General features: G+C 28.9%; 2 protein-coding genes across 6 annotated transcripts in view; one reads left to right on the forward strand and one right to left on the reverse strand.

Moving 5' to 3' along the window:
* Positions 1 to 4,243, reverse strand: part of LOC111619130 (glycosaminoglycan xylosylkinase-like) — a 21,222-nt gene extending 16,979 nt beyond the window's left edge. Inside the window, exons 1-2 of the mRNA XM_023360797.1 lie at positions 4,109 to 4,243; positions 3,803 to 3,967 (exon numbers count right to left, since the gene is read on the reverse strand). Of these exons, the coding sequence (XP_023216565.1) occupies positions 3,803 to 3,901 (99 nt within the window). The 5' untranslated portion in view covers positions 3,902 to 3,967; positions 4,109 to 4,243. The remainder of the gene's footprint in view (positions 1 to 3,802; positions 3,968 to 4,108) is intronic.
* A 342-nt stretch (positions 4,244 to 4,585) lies between these two features.
* Positions 4,586 to 24,312, forward strand: LOC111619131 (uridine-cytidine kinase 2-B-like). Of its 5 annotated transcripts, none has more exons than XR_002755694.1 (8): positions 4,590 to 4,774; positions 21,506 to 21,665; positions 21,752 to 21,848; positions 22,005 to 22,171; positions 22,585 to 22,682; positions 22,778 to 22,826; positions 23,024 to 23,868; positions 23,957 to 24,094. XR_002755694.1 is itself a non-coding variant. In XM_023360798.1 (7 exons), the coding sequence occupies exons 1-7, from the start codon at positions 4,664 to 4,666 to the stop codon at positions 24,085 to 24,087; spliced, it is 813 nt and encodes a 270-aa protein (XP_023216566.1). In that variant the 5' UTR covers positions 4,590 to 4,663; the 3' UTR covers positions 24,088 to 24,312. The 5 variants fall into 5 exon arrangements, 3 of the variants coding, with proteins under 3 accessions (XP_023216568.1, XP_023216566.1, XP_023216567.1); XR_002755695.1 differs by having other exon boundaries at positions 23,024 to 23,267; positions 23,957 to 24,092; XM_023360798.1 differs by lacking the exon at positions 23,024 to 23,868 and having other exon boundaries at positions 23,957 to 24,312.
* The last annotated feature ends 168 nt before the right edge of the window (positions 24,313 to 24,480 follow it).

Here is a 24,480-nt window from a genome sequence, read left to right on the forward strand (position 1 = left end):
CCGTAGAGCAGTTATATATATATATCAAATCGTAAATAATATTTAGAATTATCTATATTTTATTTTACTTTTCAGATGACTGAACTTTTTAAAAAATTTTTTCTAATAAATTTTTATTTTTAACTTTTTCTGCACTGTGGAAACACCTCATAAAACTCAAAGACTGTACATAGATAAATGACATCATCAAGTTAAGTTAAGGCTGTTATTGTCAATTACAACCTAGACATTACAGATAGATTATTAAAATAATAGTTTCTACACAGTAAATTTATGAAAAAATATAAATAATGTAAAAATATTCAAAAACTTTTATTATAATGAAAGAAAGCTCTTCATAAAATTACAAATCTCAATTCAAATGATAGTGTTTGTAAAAAATAATATTATATTTAATTTATAACAAGAATTATGACATTGCATTAGCTGGTACATCAATGCCGACTTGTATTTTCAGAGTATATTGTCAAAAATTTTAATATATTTCAATGGGCTAACTGATTTCATTTTATGTATGGATGACAGGAATGCAAATCATAACTAAATCATAACCATTCTATTTCTAATTTTTGAATTTAAGTAAATAGATAAGTTTCTGAAAAAATAATGTTTTATATTATTATATTATTTTAGTGTTTGTTCTAATTAGTTTTAGTCTACATTATAGTTAATAATTTTTTGAATTTATAATAATAAACATAAATTCTCTCTATTATTATATATTATATTCTAAGGACTTCATGCACTTGTTCCAGAATTTTGTGATGATTTGTTGATTCCCAATGATGCCATTTCTATTTTTTTCTCTAGCTGCTATAGACAGCCAACCCAATCACACTTGCATGCCCCGTAGGCTTCAACCCTTTATTTCCAATATGGACTATTCACAACAAAAATTTCATGACTATTTTATACATATATGGGATAGCTATTGTTCAGATTTTTTTAAAACCTTTTTGCCCTGTGAGCATTAAGAGAACAGTATTGTTCTATTGATCGTTTGGCAATTTACTATATATACCAGGGGTGGCCAACCTGTGGCTCTTTGAAGGATTATTTGTGGCTCTCGATAGATGTACCCGAGTTCCCTTTTTCATTTTTGTGTTATTATATTTTAAAAAATTATTATCGTTCCGTATGTGTTTCAAAATGTCTTTTAAATTACTAACAACAAATATGAAAGACTAAATGCAACGTTGTAACAAATTTCATATCCGTCCAAGTTAAGAATGATATGACTCATCAAAAACTGCGCGAACAAACATAAACAGTGGCGTAATCGTCCGTTATCGACCGACTCCAGACCGATTTTGAATTTGTAAACTGTCATTGCAATGGACAGTTGACATTTTGCTCTGGAGGAAACAATTTGTATCACTCTTGCTAAGGATATAATTTGTATTCTGGAATTTTTTGCATACCTTTTTAATACGTATTTAATTGCGGCTCGCGAAAAATTTCAAATTTTGAAAAATGGCTCGGACTATCAAGGAGCTTGGCCACCCTGGATATATACTATTAGGGCGTTGAGTTGTTGTTATTGTTATTTGTATTGTTCTAATTAATTTTTTGTGACTGTAAATCTTTCAAGGCTTTTTTCAAATTTATCAAGAACAAAAACCTATTATTTTTTCAAACATTTAACTTTAATTTTTATTAGCTTCAATTGAACATGAAGCAGATGCATTCTTTCTTCATTAGAAAAGTATAATCAATCACTTTTCTTTTGCATATACAAAATGTTATTGTTGGCATACTCTTTACTTTTTGGGTTGAAAAAAAACCACATTTAAAACATTGAATATTAATTAGTATTCTTATATATCATTAGTGATATATTTCAAAACTTAAAATAAAGAAAACTTTATAATTTCCAGATATATATTAATAATGCATGAAAATCTAATGAATCATTAAAAGAAGCAAATTGTGAAATTTGTATTATTTGCATTCTAAAATTTGACTTTAATAACTGTAAATATTAAAAATTATTTAAGTAACTTAATCCAGTAATGACTTTTTAAGACTTTTTTGAATAATTATAATTACCAGTATTTAAAAATCCATTAATTGTATTAAAAAGTAATTCTTGGATTGCTGAAATAAAAGACATTTAATTTGTATAGTATCCAGCTAAGGATTTAAAATTCATTAAAAATTAACTTTTATTTTTTAACCAAGTTATACAGTTACTATGCATATAAAAAATATATATATATTTAAGGAATAACCATTAGTCCAGATTCTACATTCAAAGGCGAATGCATGCAGGTAAAAAAATTAAAATGATAATGGATCAAATCAATCATCTCTGTTGGATTGTCAAGGTTAAAAGAGACAATTGATCAAACCAGTCATTGACGCTCACTGCTCATTGTCAACTTAATTTTACTGTCTATATGCATTGCTTTTTAATTATACTAACTATATAGCATTTTTAGGTGCAACATTAATTAAAAATGAATATTTTATTCATTATATATCTCTATAGTTTCATATAACAATTTCAAGTATATGTTAAACAATTTCAATCAGTCTTTATTAATACTTAATCCCCTAGAAAAAAATATCATTTCATCATTTTGAAATAGCTACTGATAGTTTTCAAATGGTTTTTGGGCAGTTTCAAATGATTAAATAAGATGTTCTGATGTCCAGGGCTGTAAGAGGGGAACAGATAATTGTCCCTAGGCCCACAGAAAACTTAAGGGCCTTTAGTGGTTCCTATCCATATATCCCGATAAAATTAATGTTATTTTTACTAACAAAATATATATATATATATATATATATCTTTAAGACTGCATTTTATTAATGAAGAAACATTCTGAATATTTCATTTGTTCAAAAACTGTGGCAAAAAAAGGAACCCATTCTACTTCTGGGTCCCATACAAGCTCTCTACAGTCCTGCTGATATTACTTGTTATCAACTGATGATTTCAAAAGACCAAATAATATGAAATTATTTCAATTTATATCATAATACTAATTTTATTTGAGAGCTAACAATGAAATTAATTGAAATCTCTTGATACTAATTGGCATCTTGTATTCAGAATTTAAAAAAATGAAAACATTATCAGACCATGTAACAAATTTATTTCTGTCATTTAACAATTCTCTTATATAAATGATTACACGACTTAATTAGACAGTCGGATTCCCCCGGTCCGTGCCAGTTCTGAGTCGGCTGTTACACATGACTTACCATTTGTTTTTATCATCATTTCCTGCCAACTATTATCAACTCATATCATTTGTTGCCTTTTGCCATTGGCAAATGATTTAAAATGATATTTTTATTTAGGTACAGTCATCATGGTGAGAGATTGCACTCTATCAATACTAACTGTTCCTATTTTAGGAAAGATACGGTGACAGAATGGGATAGTTCTGTGGTAATTTTGCTACATGTGCAAGTATTTATGCTGTACAAGTTTTATCATTTATAATAGATCATTTTTCCTCAAAAAGGGCATTTGTGTAAACAAAAGTGAACCCCGTAGAGGCAGTAGAGGGTTCACTTTCATTTATGCAAATCCGGGTGATAATTGTGAAAGTAGGGGAGGATGGAGGAGTAATCTATGGATTTAATACTCAATCAAACACATTTTTACTTCAACAGAGATTGTTTCTGGAGAATCCTGAGATTTTTTCCCCGTAGAGCAGTTTAAAAAAGCCAGTGGCAAACAGTTTCAACACAGAGAGTACTACCCCATCTCCCCAAAAATAAGCACAGTGAGCATCAATATTGGTGAGACAAGAAATCGACCAAGTGAAATCTCTGAACTCTCACTTACTTGAACTTCAGGTTGGAAAAAGTGTATGTAAAGACCAAGAAGCACAACTACAGTCATACACATCACTAAACCAGCAAATATTCTCTTCTTTAGTTTCATTTCTTCTAATTATCTTGAACACATCTAATCTGATACTCATTCTGAATCTTTCCTTATCTTCATAACCTGATCCAAAAATACATTTAATAATGACAAATCATTTAAAATGCTATAAATTCTTTCAATGCTTGGATAATTTCAATGCTACCGACAATATATAATATCGTAAATAATTAAATGTATAAATTTAACCGTGCAGAAACATACCTACTCTACAATTATTCTTAATTTCTCTCTCATACTTATCTAAATCGTGTAAAACACATACACTAAAGATTCAAATGATGGACTTTAAATTTTCAACATCACGCTAGACGTCGCTCCTAAATTTTAATTAAACTTTCAAAAATTATATTTCTTCTATTAAACATTTATTCAAAAATTTAAATTTATAATAAAACGATTAAAATTTATTATTATTTATTTACGATTTTATTTACTATAAATAAAATATGCTATAATAACACCTCGTGTTCGAGTTTAAATATATTGAATGACGTTAGATGTCGCTTTCAAAACGTTAAATTCCCCAAAAAATTATATATTTTTCAATTAAATAGTTCTTCTGAAATGTTATTAATATCAACGTTAATATTATTACGTTAAATAAATAAAAAGTAAATAATAACCAATAAAATTAAATATTTTTGTATAATTTTATTTAATTAGAATTAGTTGTAATAATGGCGCATCGATCGATGGATAGTATGCGGAGTCGAGACTGATGACCACGTTAAGTTAGATTTTCGGCGATTATGCAAGATGGAAGAAGTGAAGAGTCGCAATGGGCCGAAAGTGTACGAAAATATGAACGGTTTCGATGACAAAACACCGTTTCTTATAGGAGTTGCCGGAGGGACGGCTTCTGGAAAGGTATATTAATTAATGCGACGATTTATTTATGTAATAATTTAAGTAAACATGCCGTGATTTATATTAAGATGTTATAAACCTATACACGCTTTGCCGTCCGTCTTCTCGTGTTTAAGTTAATAGCACGTTAAAATCAATAGATTATTCTCTCATTCAGCCATTCAACTCTTTGTTTCGAAGAATTGTTGCCTTATCAGGATTTAATGTGTAACGTTCCAAAATAGACTTGGCTCAGCAAATGTTATTTTCATTTAAATATCGTTAGTTCTATACGGCTGGCACATAATCAGTCTTTTTAGGAGATGAATGGTTATAGTAGAAATTCAGAAACTAAATGGCAAATTTTCTCTATTTCTTTTACTTTTTCATCATCTTTTGAATGTAAAGGTTAAAATATGGCTTAATTAATATTCTTCCAAAATTATATATTATCCAATAAAAATTAACTGATTGAATGATACTGTTTGCCTCGAGACTTTTCTATGTTTAAAGTGTAGTAAGATATTTATAAATTAAAAATGCAGTACTCCAGTTGACGCACGAGTGTGGCTCTGAATGAGGTGGTTGGGAAGTTGTTGGAGTTGTAGATTGTGTCCTTAGTTAGAAGAAGTCAAGAGGAAACGACAGTCTACGTGCAATCCTTTGAGAGATATAGTCCTTGGAATTGGCCCACCTGGAATCTTGAAGATCCTTAAAAATGGGGTTTAATTTAAAAGTGAAAAATCTGAAATTTTTTCTCAAAACTGTCAAAAATAAACTATTTTCAACTTTATTACAGATGGCTAAAAGCTTGTGAAACACACATGCAATTGCACAGACTACTTCTGGGGTGCAATCGGAGTCATGCTGCATACTTCATCAAGTCTATTGCATGTTTTAGAAGCTGATTTTAGAGGGCTATGTATGTAGATCATTAGTTTATTTTGACCTTTTTATTCCTATGGGCATGGTTTACAGCTGTGAAAAGCTCCCAATTGCCTCATTCAGAGCTGAATGAGGCAATTGGGACCTTTTCAGAGCTGCATTTGTACCTAAGTGGCAATGATGATTAATAGATTTTGTTGTTTTTGTTACTATAAAAATGTAATGGTGAAGCCTTTCTAATGTCTTTAAAAATAGTCAAAACTAGAATATGGCATAAAACAATTCCTTTTTAATGAGAAAACTTAAAGCATAAAGTTAACTTTTTTGTGAACTTGTATTGGATGGTCTATGCAATATGTAAAACCAGAGGATGTGAAAGAATAGCATGTGTGCATCAAATTTTACTGGATAAAGGTGCTGTAGAAACTTATGGAATGCTTCTAACAGCATTAGAAAATTTTTGTTTTAACAATTATCAATTATATGCTTTTTAAAATTTTTTCATTAAAAAGGGATTGCTTTTAATTTATAAATGTGAAACTAATTCAAATTTTAAATAATTAAAATTTATGGAATAGAGTGAAGTTTCTCCTTATCAAAATATTGTTAAATAAATGTTTATTTCTCCAGTTTTTTTTAAATGTATAAAATAATTTTACTTTTTGATTTGTTTAAATTCAGACAATATTCCAAGTGTAAACTTTTTCTCTGGATCTCCAAAAAGCAAAGAACTGTAAATGCAAACTACTATATGTATAAAAATTTTAACATAAATATATTTTTGTCATTTATAAATAACACAGAAATTATAATTTGATGACATACCAAAATAAATCTTTCATGAATTAATCTATTAATAGATTAGTAGAATTACTATATTAGCAGAATTAGTAGAGTATATTAATAGCTGAGGAAGCATTAGTCTATTATTTTTTAGTTGTGTGTAATATGTTTTTGAATTTTTGTAATCAATTGGACCATGCAGTACCAGATGTTAATTTTGATTATTGTAATAGATATTATTTTCCTTATGTGAATCATAAAATAAAAATTTCTAAACATTTTTAAGAAAATGTTGACTGATCTTTAAAAAATCCATCATTTTTTATGGTTAGATAGGATATATTTTAAAGATTTTTTTTCATTGGTAACTACATACATCAATTTACCCCAAAAAGAACAATAAATAGCAAACCTGATATAAAAGTGCAATAAAGATAAAAGTTACAATAATAATAATTTTTATTTTTAGCTTTTAGCGTTACTATTAAAAAAATCACATATGTAAAAATGACATAAAGAAATATTGCAAAAGTAAGCCGAACAATAAAGTCTAGTAATGTTTTAAAATTGTATTTAAAATGGATTATCAATTATATGTAATTCTTTTGCAACTTGCTTTAAAATTATTTAAGTAAGTAAAGTAAGGATGAGCAGAGGCAACAATCTTAGAGGGCACACTATGAAAGGTTTAATCTGTATTGTGGTTAAGAGTATAAACTGTTGGTATTCTGAGAATAAGAAAGGTGGAAAAAATTAAGCTGTTTTAATGTTTATAATACCGAATCTGATCAGACTATTCAGAAGGAGTGAAGGTCTGAGTTTTAAAGTAGCATATATTTTTTGGAGCGTTTTAGAGACTAACTATGCAAACTTTGTTTGGATTGATCAAACAGTTTGGGGATGGGGGATGAAATCAGAAAGGAGGAGTATTTTATGAAAATTGGGTAAACCAAGTCTATGTATAATTATTTCAGATGTTGTATATTGTAAGTTGTTTCATTTGTTGAAAAATGAGTTTTATACATTTCTTCAGTTAGTATACTGAAGAAATGTATTTATGAATTGTGTTTGACAAGTAGATGACCATATGGATATGCAGTAACCTATATGCATATGCATATGGATAAGTAAAGTATAGGTGGAAAGTAACTAAGCACTTAGAAATTTGTTATAATTTTTATAATAAAGTTTGTATACAGAGACTGAGAGATGCCACTTGCACACTTTACTTAGAGTACAAGAGCTGTCTGTCATTTAGCGGCAGACTTAGCCCTTATAAGAAATGGAAGGAAGAGAAAACAAATGAGAGACCAAGTGTGAAATGAAGGAAAATAGGAAAGTGTGAAAGAAGATATGAGAGCTTATGTCAATTGCTTCAGTAGTTGATAGAGTACAAGATACTATACAAGGTTACAGTATAAATCAAACAAATATACAAAGTGCCTTTCTGGCAATGATGAACGTGTAAATTTATATAGTTGAGTACATTGGAGACTGAATGAAGGTATAACATCTTATAAAAGCGGGATGACAAAAGGCCAGTGAGCCACCAATAACCATCATGCTGATGCAATCAATGAGCTGATGTTGCCGCAGCCATTGTATTTGTTGTCATTATTGATGTTACTAATGCTGTTGCTGTTGTTGCTGATATAGTAGTAGTAACTGATGATGATGCTGCCACTGTTGTTGTTGCAGCTTTGTACAGTTGATTAGTTATAGCTGAGAACAGTCCACAATTCTTGGTGAAAGTTTCGAAGGCATGGTAAATTTCCTTAGAAGAACAGAAGAAATCTAGGCTGGGTGGCCAGTTTTGGCCATTTTGAATGGTGAGACAGTATAGCGGCTGGTGGGCGGTGTTGTGCTTTGGGCAGTCCAGGAGAGCATGATAAATATCACCCACAGATTGACAGTCGTAAGTAGCATTGTCCCTTACTTTGAATCTGCTGAGGTAAAAAAATGGCACTTGTCTGTTCAGGACAAAGTGTAGATTGCTGCATACTGTGGTGTGGAAATCAGTGTTGCTGTGTAGAATGGTGGCATATGGTAAAGGGATGTAATTCCACAATCTGTCTGGAAACAATCAAGAATTGTCATTCAAAGGTAATGACCACAGGTTTAGTTGCTGATGCACAGAGAAATGGCCAGACATCCACATTATGATTTCTGGTTGTTTGAGGAAGTTGATGGATGGTGTCAGTGCCTACATTGAATTTTAAGGTATGCATTCATAATTCCATGTAATAAGGTATGTGTCAAACAATTTTTACTGTTTTTTTCATTAGAAATATAGAAATTATAGCAAATTTCTCAATGCCTAGTTATTTTCCACCCACCCTGTAGATTGAAAATTAGTAAAATAAAATGTCAAGCCCTTTGATAAGATGAAATAAATCTGCAGTGTCTCCACATGATTCTTCTGTGTAAACTTTTTATTAATTTGTCTATGTACAGTTTAAAAGTTAATTTTTTTAAAGTATAATCAAATGAAAATACACTAGAACCCCTCTAATTCATCACCTTTGGGACTGGGGGTATGGTCGGATTATCAGAAAAAAGTAAAATAAACAATCTTCCCCTTTGTCCAGTCTTTGTAGCACTGCTAATTTTTCATTTAATGAAAGAGTAACGTGTTTACGTTTCACTCCTGACATGTTGAAAACACACACACAACTGTACATGTACACACAATGTAAAACATATACTGTAACGAACACAGAAAAACGCCACAGATGGTGAGTCACCGACGAGTCGGGACAAGTTTTTCGACTCCGACCACGGTCGGATTAACCTGAGTGACGGACTAGCCGAGGGCGGACTAGAGTGGTTCTACTGTATACAAAAATAATTTTAAAACAATATTAATTAAAGTAACTTCAAAAATTTAGCATTGAATTGTTTTGTCTTTATTTTATAATTTTAATATCAATTCATAATTATTAAAGACCATGATGTGTTTTATTAACTATTTAAACTAGTTCCATTAGCTAATTATACATGAATGAATTAATGCTACTACTGTATTATTTTTTTTCAAAAACAAGTTATATAAACATCAGAAATATTTAATAATGAAAGTGATGTTTGAAGACTTACAAAAAATATTTGCTGTTACATAAATTTGATGGCTAAGTAAACATTCAATGATCGTGAATGTCAAGGTTTACTGGTTACTACAGTGACTACTGGCATATCTTTACTTCTGAAAGTAGAAATAAGAGTACAATATCACATTACGGCTGAATTTCTATTCAACTGTATCAATCATATTGTATCAAAATCATCAATTTATTGCTGGAAATGTATATTCATAATGAAAACTGATTTGAGCTTTGAAGTTTTTCAATATATTGGCTTATCGTTCTTTTTGACAAATGTCCAGAAAAATCATTTCTTTGGCTTTAGTCCAATTTCTTTCAAATTAAAATGAATAAGAAAATTTTTTTTTAAGTGTAGTGACCAATGATGAAACATGATGCTATCATTATAATTCAGGAAAAAAAAATATATATATGGAAGAGAAAATTTTGAAATCTGTAAGTGAAGAAAATATATAAACAAACCTTCTTTAAGAAAGTGTGATTCTTTTTCTATAGGGAAAGACTTGATGGAATTTTTTGGAAATTTATCAGAAACTGAAGATTATTATGAAATTTAAAAAATATGCATAATCAGAAAGAAGAAAAATATGCCAAACATAAACAATGATCATGCCAAATGCAATTAAATTTGATAAAATTTGGATAGTATAATTAATAATGTGCTTATCCAAATTAGAAAAATAGAGATGGAGTCCCTTTTTTGGAAAATTGTAAATTTACTAAATTATTAAATCTCATAATATAGCTTACCTATAAAGATAATTTTTTTTTAACTGAAGAAGAATGCAAAGTCATTCTTCAGTTAAAGTATTTGTGGAAATATTTACTTTTACAGAATTAGATTTTAAGACAATATTTTTTAGCCAGAATGAAGAATTTGTCTTAATTTTAAACCAGAATTTATCTTCTTTAGATTCGTGACCTTTTAAAGAATCTTTAATTTATTTAATTCATGGGATTGCCATTCTTTCACTGTATCTGTTATATAAAATTTTAAAACTGATATTTCATTCCTTATTGGAAAAAGCATCAAAGATAAATATACTTTTTAATAGCAATAATTTGTACAAAGATAATATAAAAATATTTAGCTAATAATTAAGCTGTTATCAACAAAAGTAAATGTTTTTATTGTAGTTAAAGATCACTTTTTAGTTAAAAATATATATGATGATATCATAGTTCATAAAATATTAACATTTCTTTACATACTGATCTTTTTCTATCTTCCATTTAATACAATTTTAAAATGCTGTTTCAATAATTTACTAAAATTGTGTATGGATCAGCTGGATCACACATTAAGCTACCAGCCTATCCTGAGATTCATGTCAAAATCTGATCCAGAATTTTGTGATTTTTCATGGATGGTTTTAAGCAAGGGTCAATCCTCATATCTCATCCATACTAGCTAAATGTGCAATACTTCAGGCTCATCTATAATAGGAATAACTGAGACTGTTTATGTAGCTAACAGTGTGCTAATTTTTCACTCAACAAATTAAGTGGTCAGATTATTTCAGCAAAAATACTACTGATATAAAATTTGTTAATGCATTAAATATTTAAAGAAGTGATATTAAGGAACTGAACATTGAACTCTCATTTATACAGATTGCATAATATATATAGATTTATATAGTATGCAATCTGTATCTAAAATAATTCAGATTAAATCATACATATAAAGAAAAATTAAACGTTTGATTGTTTCTCATTTAATTTGTAAATTTTTTTTTTCAATTGAAATATCACTTTTGGAGTATGAAATTGTAGAAAAGTAATTAAGTTCAAACTATGAAAAACATGATATACTATTTTCTAATATTTATATTAACTGTAATCTTTTTGAAATTAAAAAAATTTATTTGCATATTTTATTTTTAAGTTCTTAACTATTTTTGTAGAGTGTTTACTCTACAAAAATACATCCAATATTTAGTGACACAATTTTTATTACAAAGTAAAAATTAGTTATTGAAATATTTACTACTATGTATAACTTGTGTTGCCTTTTCTTTCCAATGCAGCTTTCATTCTGTTTGAGATTGATTTTTACTAGTGTTTGTGATATTCACCTCAGTTTTTGACCTTTCATATTCAAGAGTTCTTCTCAGTTCATTTCTGTTACTAATATGTTTCTGAACCATTTTATTTAATTCATTTCATAAATGTTTGATTACATTTAGGTTAGGAGACTGCTGGTATCTCAGTTCTTTTTGGATAATTGTACAGCAACCTCTATCAAACTTCATAAACTTGTGTTTCAGATCATTATCCTGATAAAAATTAAAGATATTCAATATACCTAGTTTTTCTTGAGAAGTCTTCAGATTTTCTTCCAAAATATTTAAATATCCTTCTCAATTCATATTACCATCAATAAACACAAGTCTTCCAACTACAGATGCTTCCATACAGATTCAAACCATAACACTTCTCCATGTTTTACTGTTGGCACAAGATTTTCCTTATTCAGTTCAGTTTTGTCTTCTCCACATCATGATTTGACCATTGGCACCAAAAATGTTAAATTTGCTTTTGTTTGCAAATATTACAGGCTTCCAGTACTGAATTTTTATCCATCATATTTTTTTGCAAACAGATAGCAAGCTTTCCTTTCATTAGCATAAAATTATCTCCTTGCCACTACATTTATATCTATTTTTCTGCAGAACACAGTTTCTAGGTGAACATGAACTCCACTATAATTTTCCAACTCCACTGCAAGTTTTGGTGCACTTTTTTATCGTAGGATTATTTCTTATCTTTTAGATTATCTGAACCTATTTTATTCTGTTCTATTTTATTTTGGTTATTAATAATTTCCGATGCAGCGCTCTGAAGTCCTAATAACTTTTTTCAGCGTTACTTTTCCCCTTTTCCTTTATATTTCTCCCTTCAGAACCTTTCCTTCAACCCTTTCTTCACTCCTTTCTCTTCGTAGTGGGCTAAGTTTGCAAAAGCAGACAGCCCTTCCTCCTCCTCTCTATTATTATTATTATTATTATTTTATTCTGTTAACAGGCAGGGCATATAATTTATTTGCAATTCTATGTTTATCTTTATCTTTTTATAATGCTATGTATTGTTGAGATGCTTTTTATACTACTAATATCTCAAAGTATCACCCAATGTCCAGTGATTTCCAATTTCTATTACTGATTTTCTAATATCAAATGCAATTTTCCTACAAATTTGTTTTTGACAAATGCAATCAGAATGTGAGAAATAAAATTCACAGCCATTATAAATGTTTGACCACTACAGACTATTACAGAATTATGGATAAATCCTATAAGTATCACAAATAATAATGCAATCTGTAAGCTATCTGATGAGTTTTGTGGCACGTATTCTATACAATGATACAATGAGTTTTGCTTTTATTGACAACATAATTGGAAAATTGACACACAATGATATATAGTTGATTTAATTGCAGTTAGGTTGAACTTTATAAAATATTCAATATTTGAAATAATAACTCCGTCTTTTGTCATCTTAAATTGAAACATTTGACTCAAAAAACATTTGAATTTTAGTTTACCACAATGATTGATAATTTTATAAGAATTTTATTTCTGTTTAATTTCTTTTTGCTTTTGCTGATATCTATCTATGAAGCATGCAATGCCATAATGTTGTAAATGCCAAAAACAAACTTTTCAGGAGAGGTAAAAAACACTTTTCTAGTGAATGAAGTCATTTCAATTTTACAATTTTCAACACTAGGTTACAAATTTGCTATAATATCAAAATGATGTAAATATAAGCTGTAATGTTTTAAGCAGCAAAAGTCACATTACTTGCACTTGGTGCTTTAAATGTTATGACTTCTTATAAATTTAACTTCAAAATACAATCACTTGCAGCACCACTATCGTTACAATATTTTTTTAGCAGAAAACATTGCATTTAGAATTCAGTTCTTTAATAAAATTTAGAGAAAAATGGCATTGCATACTTCATATGTATTTGTATCAAATATAAAGTTAGTCCATAAAAGTTAAGACTTAGAACTTAAATTTTTATTTTTACGTAATGACACTTAACAGATCCATAGTTTTCTCATCTTTATCATCTATTCTTTTTCATTTAATTTATGTTTATTATTTGAAATTAATGTTTTGAGTTTGGCCTTATTGCTACAAGTAATTTTGAGTAGAATAGTTTAATGGGATTCTAAATAAAGAAAAAAGAAAGAAACCAAAGATAAATATATATTTTTATACTGTTTTTGGTATATTTATGTTAAAAAGGGGAATTTATGCAAATTTTATAAATTAATCATTTTTTTAAAATCATGAATTTCTTTGTTCTTGCCTGTGGCCTAAAATTGGTTCAGATTAAATGGAATCTGGCTTATTGAAAGTACATATTCAGCAGTTTTAATACAAAATAAATTTTTTAAGATATTATTGAATGTTGTTTATGTTTATTTGGTTTGTTTACCAAATCTTTTAATGAGGAAGAGTTTAATTTTAGAATATTTTTTGGTTAAACATTTCTATATATATATTAAAAAAAAGGACTTTGCAACTTTAAAAGCGCATATAATTTTAACAAGATGTATAGAATCAGTTAAGACATTATATTGATTTATAGTAAAATACAAAATTTTACTTCATGGTCATTTTGGCCATATCACCAATGTGAGCACCATTGGTGATATGGCATGATAAAGAGCATGAAACACATCTGCTTTTGGACTGTCAAAAACATGTTCCACAGTTGCTTGTGGATTTTCATCCTGCAGTTGAGAGTTTTCTTTACCATAGAAATGAAAAGTTAACTCAACACTGAAGATAACATTGTGCAGAAATATCTTATCTTCCTCAATCTTTTGCAACATTTCTGCATTAGGTGAGATAAATTTGATGTGTTATGCTATAAATTAATATCACAACCAATTCTGTAAGTCTTCTAATTACAATTCTACCCACTTTCAAGGATGTGAAGTTCATCTTGAATTGCCCTTCAAGAGGTATACTTTTGACTTTTTATTTAAAATAAGTCAGTTTTCTCTTGCTTTAGGATGTCATTTTTGTAATTTCTTTCTTATTAAATTAATGATTACAGTTTTATAGTTTTTATTTGTAGTTTAAAATAAAAATACAGTTAATATTTATAAGAGTTAGAATATTTAATATTGTCTGCCTATACAAATGTTGCTAATTATATATCTTAGTTGCTTATTTTAGATAGATAGATAATGTACACATTATAATTTATATTTAGATGTTAAATTTATGACTTATGTTGCAATTATCTAACCAGATGTTCTATCCTATACATTTAAATATAAGGATACTAGTTGTGTAAATTACTGCATACAAGAATATTAACATACACCTGAAATAAGTTGATTATTATTTTCAACAGTTGTTTATTAAAAATATCAACAGACTAGTACTGTAATTTCAGTTCAAAAATGTGTAATAAATGTTTATTGTTTCAGTTACAGTATGATGTAATAGTTTGTGTGTCATCCTGGATAACCAAACAGCTATCAGAAAATATTAAAACAAATGAGTAAATTGATAGCAGACTGATATCTACTGTCAGTGGAAGGTGATTAACATTAGACATTCTTTAGTATAAAATGATTTATTTTTAATAGTTCTACATTTTAAGCAATTACTTGGGAGAATCATTTTCTGTAGCTTTATTTATTTATTTTTTGTAAATTTTATTTATTTGTGTGTACAAGTATTTATACTTTCAGCTTATGGTGATGATCTGTTGTTGGCATTTTCCCAAACTGTTGGGGAGTTTTTTTTAATGTGCATTAAATGTTGTAATTTCAGTGTAAACTGAATTTTATCTCTTCTGAAATCTTGAATTTTTTGATAATCCATGTTGAAATTATTAACAAAAGTATTTAAACATGTACAATAGTTTAGTTTTTCATTTTATATCTGAGAAATGTTAGAAAAATTTTATAGAAATTTGAAATTACTCATTTTTATATAAAATAATCCAAATTAGTGTTATGTTCCATATTTTATTAATACTTTTATATTTTGTTCTTTTTCCAATGTATATCTTTATTTTTATGTGACAATTAGATAATTTTTCTCCTAATAATATAATGTTAAAATATGATTCCAATTAAAAATGTAAGATTTAATGTTATTTGCATAAACATGGACATAAAATGCCTTCTTAGTGAATATTATAAAATAAAATATATACTGATAATTCAAAATATATACTAGAAATAATAAATGCATGGAAATAACATTTATATAATCCAGCTTTATATATCCAGGAAGTCCTTAGTGGAGATGGGCAAGTGGTAAGAACAAGTCAATATTATCATTGAACACAAGCATACATACTCAGCGAAAAACAAATCCAGTAACTAACACCTTATTAGTTGCTGAGGGAGATTATTAAAAATGAACGTTTTTAATCTACTCAATAGATCATCATCAGGTTAGAACATTCAAAAAATGGAATACAACATAAAATGTAACATCACGTTCAAAACTGATAACATATCAACTAAAACGAATAAAAACTATACATGATACATAAATGTAAAAATAATAATATACTACTATAGCTAAACATTAAACTGTTTTAAAAAATCAAGAGAAGTGGAAAAAAGGAGGAAGTATGAACAATGACATCCTATATACTGTGTTGGCTAAAAGCAAACAATTTTATTGCAGCAAGAGTGGATAAAAGTAAACAAATGACAAATTGATAGAAGAGTCGAGAAACTGGAGGGATCCAAGCTTGCAAAGGTTTTACCTTTTATCCAGAAATGCCATAACCCCAGGCCTGGGATCCCTAGACTATTTGCCTTCACTAAAATGCATAAAGAGTGCAAGGAAATAAGGCCAATAGTGGAAAAACATAAAGCATCCATATTTTTCTTAGAAAAAAGATTGTAATCTCCTCCCTACTGGAAAGTAGTATATTGGTTGCAAAGGATCCTGCAATGGTTTAACCACCATTGCAGGATCCTTTGCAACCAATATACTACTTTCCAGAGCTGCAAGACATTACTTTGATGGATGAGGAAGTGGGAACAATATTATATTACAAGAGCTTGTACCCCTCCATTAAAATTGAATCTTGTTTGGAAACATTATTGGAGTTCTTGTTTAGAGTAAATCCAACATTGGTGCATCACAGAAACGATGTTATAGAGATGGCTAACCTTGTATATTGTGAATCCTTTTTTTGCTTTCGAAGGCCAAACTTATAAACAAAATGGGAGTTCAGATGGGAAGCCCAATTTCAGGGCTTTTATGTGAGCTTGTGGTTAGAAAAGTTGAAGAAAAAGTGGTGCATAGCTTCAGAAATGACATTGTTTACTACAAGAGATATGTAGATGATATCTTTATAACATGGAGAAGCAATCAAGAAATTAGTAATTTTATAGAAAGAACCGAGAACAAAGATGGCCTCAACCTGAAGCTAGAGCAGAAAAGTTCCATAATGATACATTTCTTAGATATTAACATCCTCGTTAGGAAAGGACATGTATCCACTAGTGTGTTCACAAAACCTATGCATAGCCCACTCTATGTCCTGGCAAGGTCCTATGACCCATATTGTTATAAACTAGCAGTCTTTCGTGCCTTGATTAGAAGGGCGTTTCTATATTGCAATAACATCATTGACAAGAATTAAAGAGATCGAAAGGATTATGCAGATAGCAGAAACCTTAGGTTATAAGAGAGGCTTTATTGCTGGTATTGTTAGAAAATTTGAGGTGAGCGATAAAAAAGTCTCCAGGCAGGGTCCTACTAAGTACACGAGGTTTACATTCAGCAAATATTTAGAAGGCATCATGAAGGATATTGCTTTAAAAATTCTACATTGGTATTGAAAAGAGCTCCAAATCTGTACAAGATTCTAAGAAATGATAAAAGGGATATTAAAAAAGATGATAAAGCATGAGTTTATAGGATTTCCTACAAGAACCAACAGTTAGGGATAAAAAAGGATTACATAGGAGTTACAATGATAAGGATCAGAGAACATAAGTATGATGATAGAAAAGGATCTAACACAATGATATTGGCCTAGATGGCTCAAGCCCAAGGATCTGTGGTTGGCTGGGAGGAAGCAGAAGTCGTCAGACAAGTACTCTCTCCAACTTTAGCGAAAACTGCCAAAAAAAATGGAAATATACAGGAGCAAACTTGGTTGAAAGATGCATTAATGCCAGAGATGTGGAGGGTCTTCCCTTAGCTTGGAAGTTTGCCATTAAAAAAACTTATGAGTAGCTCATGAACTGAAATACGATCCATAATCGCTTTAAAGGAAACTTAGTAACTTCTATTTGTTATGATGGATTGTATTAATGTTTAGCTATAATAGTATATTATTATTTTTACATTTATGTATCATGTATAGTTTTTATTCTTTTTAGTTGATATGTTATTGGTTTTTGAATTTTGAATGTGATGTTCCATTTTATGCTGTATTCCATTTTTTTTGGATGTTCTAACCTGATGATGATCTATTGAGTAGATCGAAAACATTCGTTTTTAATAAACTCCCTCAGCAACTAATAAGGTGTTGGTTACTGGAGTCAATATTATCTTCCTTTAAAACAACCATTTTATTTGGTTCCAAACAAAAAAAGGGTTTGTGAACAATTGAGAAAAAGATTAAAATGAATTTGGTTATATATCAAGAATGGGTGAGAAAAGCTTTTTCCTGTCTTCCTCTTCCTTGAGAATCACATTTCAGGACTTTTTATATACCTTCAGGAGATACTTTTAGAAGGATATAAAAAAACAAATTGTCTTGGATTACACACAGGAAAATTAAGCTGAAATCATTTTATGCTGGCTTTGTTAGATAATACAAGGATTACTGCAGCAATATCAAACATGCAACAATTCACACACATTAAATTCATTTATTCTGATAACTTTAGAATTTGTCTATACTGATGATAACTGTCTTTTGATAGGGGGACTTTATTAGAGAGCTTAAAGTCAGACCAATTAGGCTGACTTGAAGATCTATTATAATTCTTTTGATTACTGGTAATAGTAATTAATCTATTATTATTATTTTCCTGCTATGTTTCTCAAAACTGTCTTTAACAACAGTTAGCTTATAAGTGAAGTAAGAAATGTTAGTTTAAACTATTGTACAGTAGTGAATAATGATTAAAATAATTACAGTAATGTTTAAAGTATTGTGACTAATAACAACTGATGATTCATATTATCAGTCATATTTTTTTACATTTAGTCTAGATCAAATAGACACACATACTTGCGGGCTTATCACACCAGTCATATGTTGAGACTGACACTGCAAAAAAGACAACTTTATCTTCAAATAGACATTTTTAATGATAATGATAATTACTATAAGTGATATTTGTAAAGTGTATTTAATCAATCAGAATTAGCTTGTGCCAAAATATATGACATTAAACAATAGCAATTTTGATTATAATAAGCAGATTTTACTGTATAACTATTTTAAACTTATCAACAAATAATTTTTAAGATTATAGTTCCAGAATTTAGTTTTAAGTACATCTCTTCTGTTAGCTATTCAATCTTATAGATATCAGAAAGAATAGAATATTTGGTCTCCTTCACTTGTTTACCCAAAATATATCACTTCATTTATAGCATACCTTAGCATTCTTCAATTAACTAGTATAACATATTTGAGATTGGATTAATTAATATTTAGAATACTTGTCGCTTTTTAAAACTATATTATTGTAATTCTCTTATTTGTAATAGAGTAATTCTGACAATTTGTAGTAAAATAAATTTTTACTGTGTACGGTGTTATTAATAGTTTTCTTTTTAAAAACTATTAATAATGCCGTACACAGTAAAAATTTATTTTACTACTACTATTACTTGGCGTGAGTATAATACTAAAATTATACTAAGGTCTGGAAGTTTGATTATTATGAGTTATACTTGGTTTGAATAAGCATAAGTTAATAACTACTGCCAAAGTATTGGTTTATGCAATAAATTTAAAGAGAATTAGGCTATTAAATTTTATTAATGATAAACTAGAAAAAATTTTGCTTAATGTTATTAAGTAGCCACTGTCACAAACTTAACTTAATATGTTATCAGTTTTATTATATATATAAAAAATATTTCATTGATTAAATTATCATTAAAAATATGGAGAGATTTAATACCGTGTGTAAATTATCACATACAATCATTAATATATTATACTAATCATGACATATCATTTAGAGGATGTTGGATGTTTGATTATGCTACTTAACCTCCCCACTAGCTAGAAATGATATAAAACCAAGGACTTTGAAATTAATTTACTCCTCCCATAATTAAGATATTGAGACAAAAAGCATATTGAATGAACCAGATTGATGTACTGGACAAGATGGTAATCCAAAAAAATTTGGTGAAAATAATGGTTAACACTAGGTGCAGGAACAGCTGCATCCCGTCTTAAATCCGTCTCTGGTTATTTGCTTACAATATCAGACATCTGCCTACTCTATACCTTGGCTATTATCTTTCTTAGTTTCTATAATGAACACAGTTCTTGACACTCCACTCTTTTTAGGCCCCTTAATATTATCAGTTTTTTAAGTAAAAAGTTCAGAAAATCACTTATAAAAATTCAGAGAACAAAATAGAAATTAACTAGTGGAAAAAAGGTTGTATACAACTGTGAAAGTCTCGTTCTATAAACCACGTATAGATGCAGTTTTCTTTTCTCCGCTGTTCAGAGTGTCCATGTTCTCTGAACTTTACAATGCTATGCTCCAGACGAAACTCTTAATGAATCACTTTCTAACATTGATTGATATATTTTTTGATGTTAACATCTGTTGTTTCCTATAGAATGCCTGTTTTGCTTGGGCTGTTCTTGCTGTAACATCTCTTTTACTCCTTCCTTCTGAGGTAATTATGCTTCCTACCTCCTTGTTCATCTTTTTTAACCTCTTATGATTTTTGTTGTTTTTTGTATTTATTCTCATCCCACACCTTCTTTTAAATCTACACTATAGGAAATTAATTTTTTCAATAAATAAGTATTATTTAAAAAATTATGTAGTACAATGTATTATTCTGTAGTTAGCCAAACATTATTAAACTTATTGCTTTGATGAGAACGAAGAGTGAATAGTTAAAAAATGTTGACAGTTTTACTACAGATTATTTTTATTTCTCAGCTTCTGCGTATCAAAATCAGCCTTTCTTAACTATCAAGTGAACCTCATCTAAAATGTAAGATTGGCAAGTACTTAAAAAATGAAAATGGATACAAGATGTGGGAGAAATTTTTTTATTTTTTTTTTTATTTTTAAGAAAATGAATTTACTATTGTTATAAAAAAAAAATTAATATTTCGAAAGAGTTTATTTTTATTATGAATTATTCTTTATAGGAAGAAAAACATTTTAGAATTTTATTTGTAAATCCTTGTGAAATTCACAAATCTTAACTGAAGATGCTCAGAGAAAGCAGAAAATGTTTTATAAGGTGTTGGTAACCTTAACAGTGTTGAAGGACTTATTATATGTAAATGTAAAGTCAAAATAATTTAACATTTTCATTAGAATATTACTTCTGTGTTTAATTTTATTTCTTGTGAAAAAAATTTTTTTCCCTCCTTGGAATTATTTACTTAAATTTTCCTAAAACTTTGATAAATGAAATTAATAATCTCTATCAATCATTAATGATAATTCTTCTCCTGTATATATTTTGACATTTGTAGTAAACATTCATTCAAGGACACATCTGTTATGCAATCTTTTCAATGAAGAATTTTATGTAATCACATTTGTATTGAGTCATTTGAGTAATAAAAGTTAAACAATTGTACGTAATACAGACTTGAGTATATTTAGCTATTTAACTAAATTGTAAAGTACTTTTAAATTTTATGCTTGATTGTGATAAAATGAAACTAAATTGAGAGATTAAACATTTTACTGTTATTGTGACTGGAAGAAATTTTAAAAAATTATATTTTTATACAGTCGACCGTATGTCAGAAGATTGTGGAGAAACTCGGGCAAGATTCTATAGATCAACACCATCGAAGAGTGGTGTGTATAAGTCAGGACAGCTTTTATAACGAATTAACGGACGAAGACAAAGCTTTGGCGTTTAAAGGGATGTACAACTTTGATCATCCCGGTAACCATCCACTTAAAAATAATTGTTAAAATGAAAGTATATGTTTAACAATAACTGTAATATTAAATAAACTATTTGTAATTTAGATGCATTTGACAATGATCTGATCTACAAGACGCTGAAGGACATTTTAAATGAAAAGATTGTTCAAGTGCCAGTTTATGACTTTATCTCCAATTCGAGGCAAGTTAAAACATTGCCAGTATTTTAATCAATCTTAATATGTACGATATATTAAAATTAACAATTTAAAAACAAAATGGTTTAATTTCTTAAGCTAGCAAATGTTTATTTCTTAATTTCAGAGTATTCAATAATTACTACGTTGTCCTTCATTAGATTTTTTTTCAATGGTACTAGGAAGAAAGACGAATTCATCACGATCTATCCGGCAGATGTTGTGCTGTTCGAAGGAATCCTTATATTTTATTTCCAGAAGATTAGAGACCTTTTCCATATGAAACTTTTTGTTGATACTGATCCAGATACTAGGCTTTCCAGAAGAGGTAATTACAGAATTTTGCTTTAATTATGAACGATAATATCCCGATTTTCTAATATCTTAAATGTAATAACTGGATTTTTTGAGCTAGAATTGAGCTAATTATTAATTTGTCAAATCACAGAACTTAATTGTTTACTTTTAGACTAACAAGTAAGCCTTCATTCTGTACCAAGACTAATAATGAAAATTGGTTAACAAACAGGTTAATTGCTGCATTTTGGCACTGCAGCAGTTAATCCATGCAATTATATCATTTAATATAGTTAACTTGTGTCTGCCTTTCTTAATCCTAAGATAAGATGACAACCACCTTCTTTTAGGTCAAATTCTACAATTTAGCTTAATTTTAGTCCAAAAATAATTCAGCTTGTAAATCTTTGGCTATTTCAGTTTAATTTTATAATTTTCTTATAGTCTTAAGAGATACAAGAGAGAGGGGGAGGGAACTGGAACAGATTCTAAATCAATATACTAAGTTTGTCAAGCCAGCTTTTGAAGAATTTTGCTTGCCAGTAAGTAAATGGCATGTTGCATTTTTACGGTTTCTCGACTTCAATTAAGCAAATTCAGTTTTTCTGTCAAGTTTACTTTAACATGATATTTTCAGTCTAAGAAATATGCCGATGTTATCATTCCACGAGGTGCGGATAATGAAGGTACAATCTCATTTTATAAACATTTCTCTTCTAACTTGTTTTGTCATTTTAGTTGTCTCGTAATGTGAGTTTCTGCTTACCTGGAATTCCTGCCATTATTTGTTTTTGCATTTCATATTTATATTGCTTATAATAGATTAATAGTTAACAGCTGCTAAAAAAATTCCTCATGTCCCTTCTTTGAAACTCTGTTGCAGTTGCTATCGACCTTATAGCGAAGAACATCCAGGAACTGTTACGTCAATCCCACAACGGACTGCCATGTTGTCACCAGTGTAACTCGGATGCGCTTGTTAACACGCCGTCTCGCTAGTGCTCCATCCAGTCCTGCATGTCCCAGAATGTTTTTCTCCTATTTTTTATACTAAGTGCACTTGACGTTTGCTTTCAATGTGTTTTTCACCTGCTAGTAATTCTTTGGGTGTTAGCCTGTCAGAGCAAGTAAATATTGTTTTTGTTTGTTTATTTTTAGAAAGACAATCCCATTATCTTTCTTTCTGTGATATATAATTTACTATTGTATAACTCGTTGGTTTTTAGTGTTTTTTATATGTGCAAATTTTGTAATGTTAATGTTAAAAAAAACTGGCAGAAATTCCAGGTCGTCGGGCAAGACAGTCTGTGATGCACATTTTTTATTTTAAACCCACTTAGCCAGATTGGCTTAGTTACTTCAGAAATTCAATGATTCTTTACACAAATGCAATGAAATGTGGTTTAGATATTGGTATGCAAGTGCCTTATATTAAAATCCTTATACTTATACATAATTCTTTATGTATAAATATAGATTTATTTGTGGAAAATCAGTTGAAATCATGTACTTTTTGTGATATGCTAATTAAAATCAATTGCCATCAAATATAAAAAATAGTTTTTATTTTAACATACATCCGTGTTGCATATTCATTAATTACAAAATGAAGTTTAAGGGTATTTTAAAATAAGGATCATTGAATTTTTATTAGTAACGTATGTACAATAAATTTTCTTAATAAATTCAGTTAACGTCATTGACAAGAATAGTTTCTGTAACTTAATAGTAAGTATTAATGATTTGCTTATTGTTTTAGCATTTCTCATGACATGCACAAGAATTGCCTTTACTCATTTTCTAATTGTTTTTTCAGTTGCTATAGATTTGATTGTTCAGACGATTCAGGACCTGCTTCGTTGTCCGAACAAGACCATCAACAATTTTCGACGCGAAAAGAGAGTCAGACACTTCTCGGATTCCCAAACGAGCACTCGTCCACATTGACCGCACGTTATTTATTTTTTAATAGAATTAGAATTACTATATCCAAGATATTTTCAATTTCAATATATTTTAGATATACTTTTCAAATCTGTTTCGATTTTACGGTATGGCGACGTCATCGCAGACACAGGAGTCTCTTAAATTTTTGTATTTATATTAATGGTTATCAAACAAATGATTTGATAAGTACGAAATAAAATTATTCTGCATTTATTTACAGCAAACTTGTTCTCATTCTTATAAATTTCGGACTGCTCAAAATGAAAAAATGTATATGTTACTGCTAAAGTTTGAAAGTCATTAATGTGTACATTACCTACTAGGCACTTGGTAAAGTGAAAATAATATATTTAAAAGTTTTACATTGATTTCTGTTTTTGGCTGTGGGGACAT

This window comes from Centruroides sculpturatus, unplaced genomic scaffold, assembly GCF_000671375.1.
Source record: "Centruroides sculpturatus isolate CEXI.00-Female unplaced genomic scaffold, Cexi_2.0 scaffold87, whole genome shotgun sequence".
In the NCBI taxonomy this organism is placed as follows: Eukaryota; Metazoa; Arthropoda; class Arachnida; order Scorpiones; family Buthidae; genus Centruroides; species Centruroides sculpturatus.

Coding starts and splice junctions, on each gene's coding strand:
- LOC111619131 (XM_023360798.1), top strand. CDS start 4,664: ATGGAAGAAGTGAAGAGTCGCAATGGGCCGAAAGTGTACGAAAATATG. Junction 21,666..21,751: donor GTACAACTTTGATCATCCCG/GTAACCATCCAC, acceptor TTTGTAATTTAG/ATGCATTTGACAATGATCTG. Junction 22,683..22,777: donor TTGAAGAATTTTGCTTGCCA/GTAAGTAAATGG, acceptor TGATATTTTCAG/TCTAAGAAATATGCCGATGT.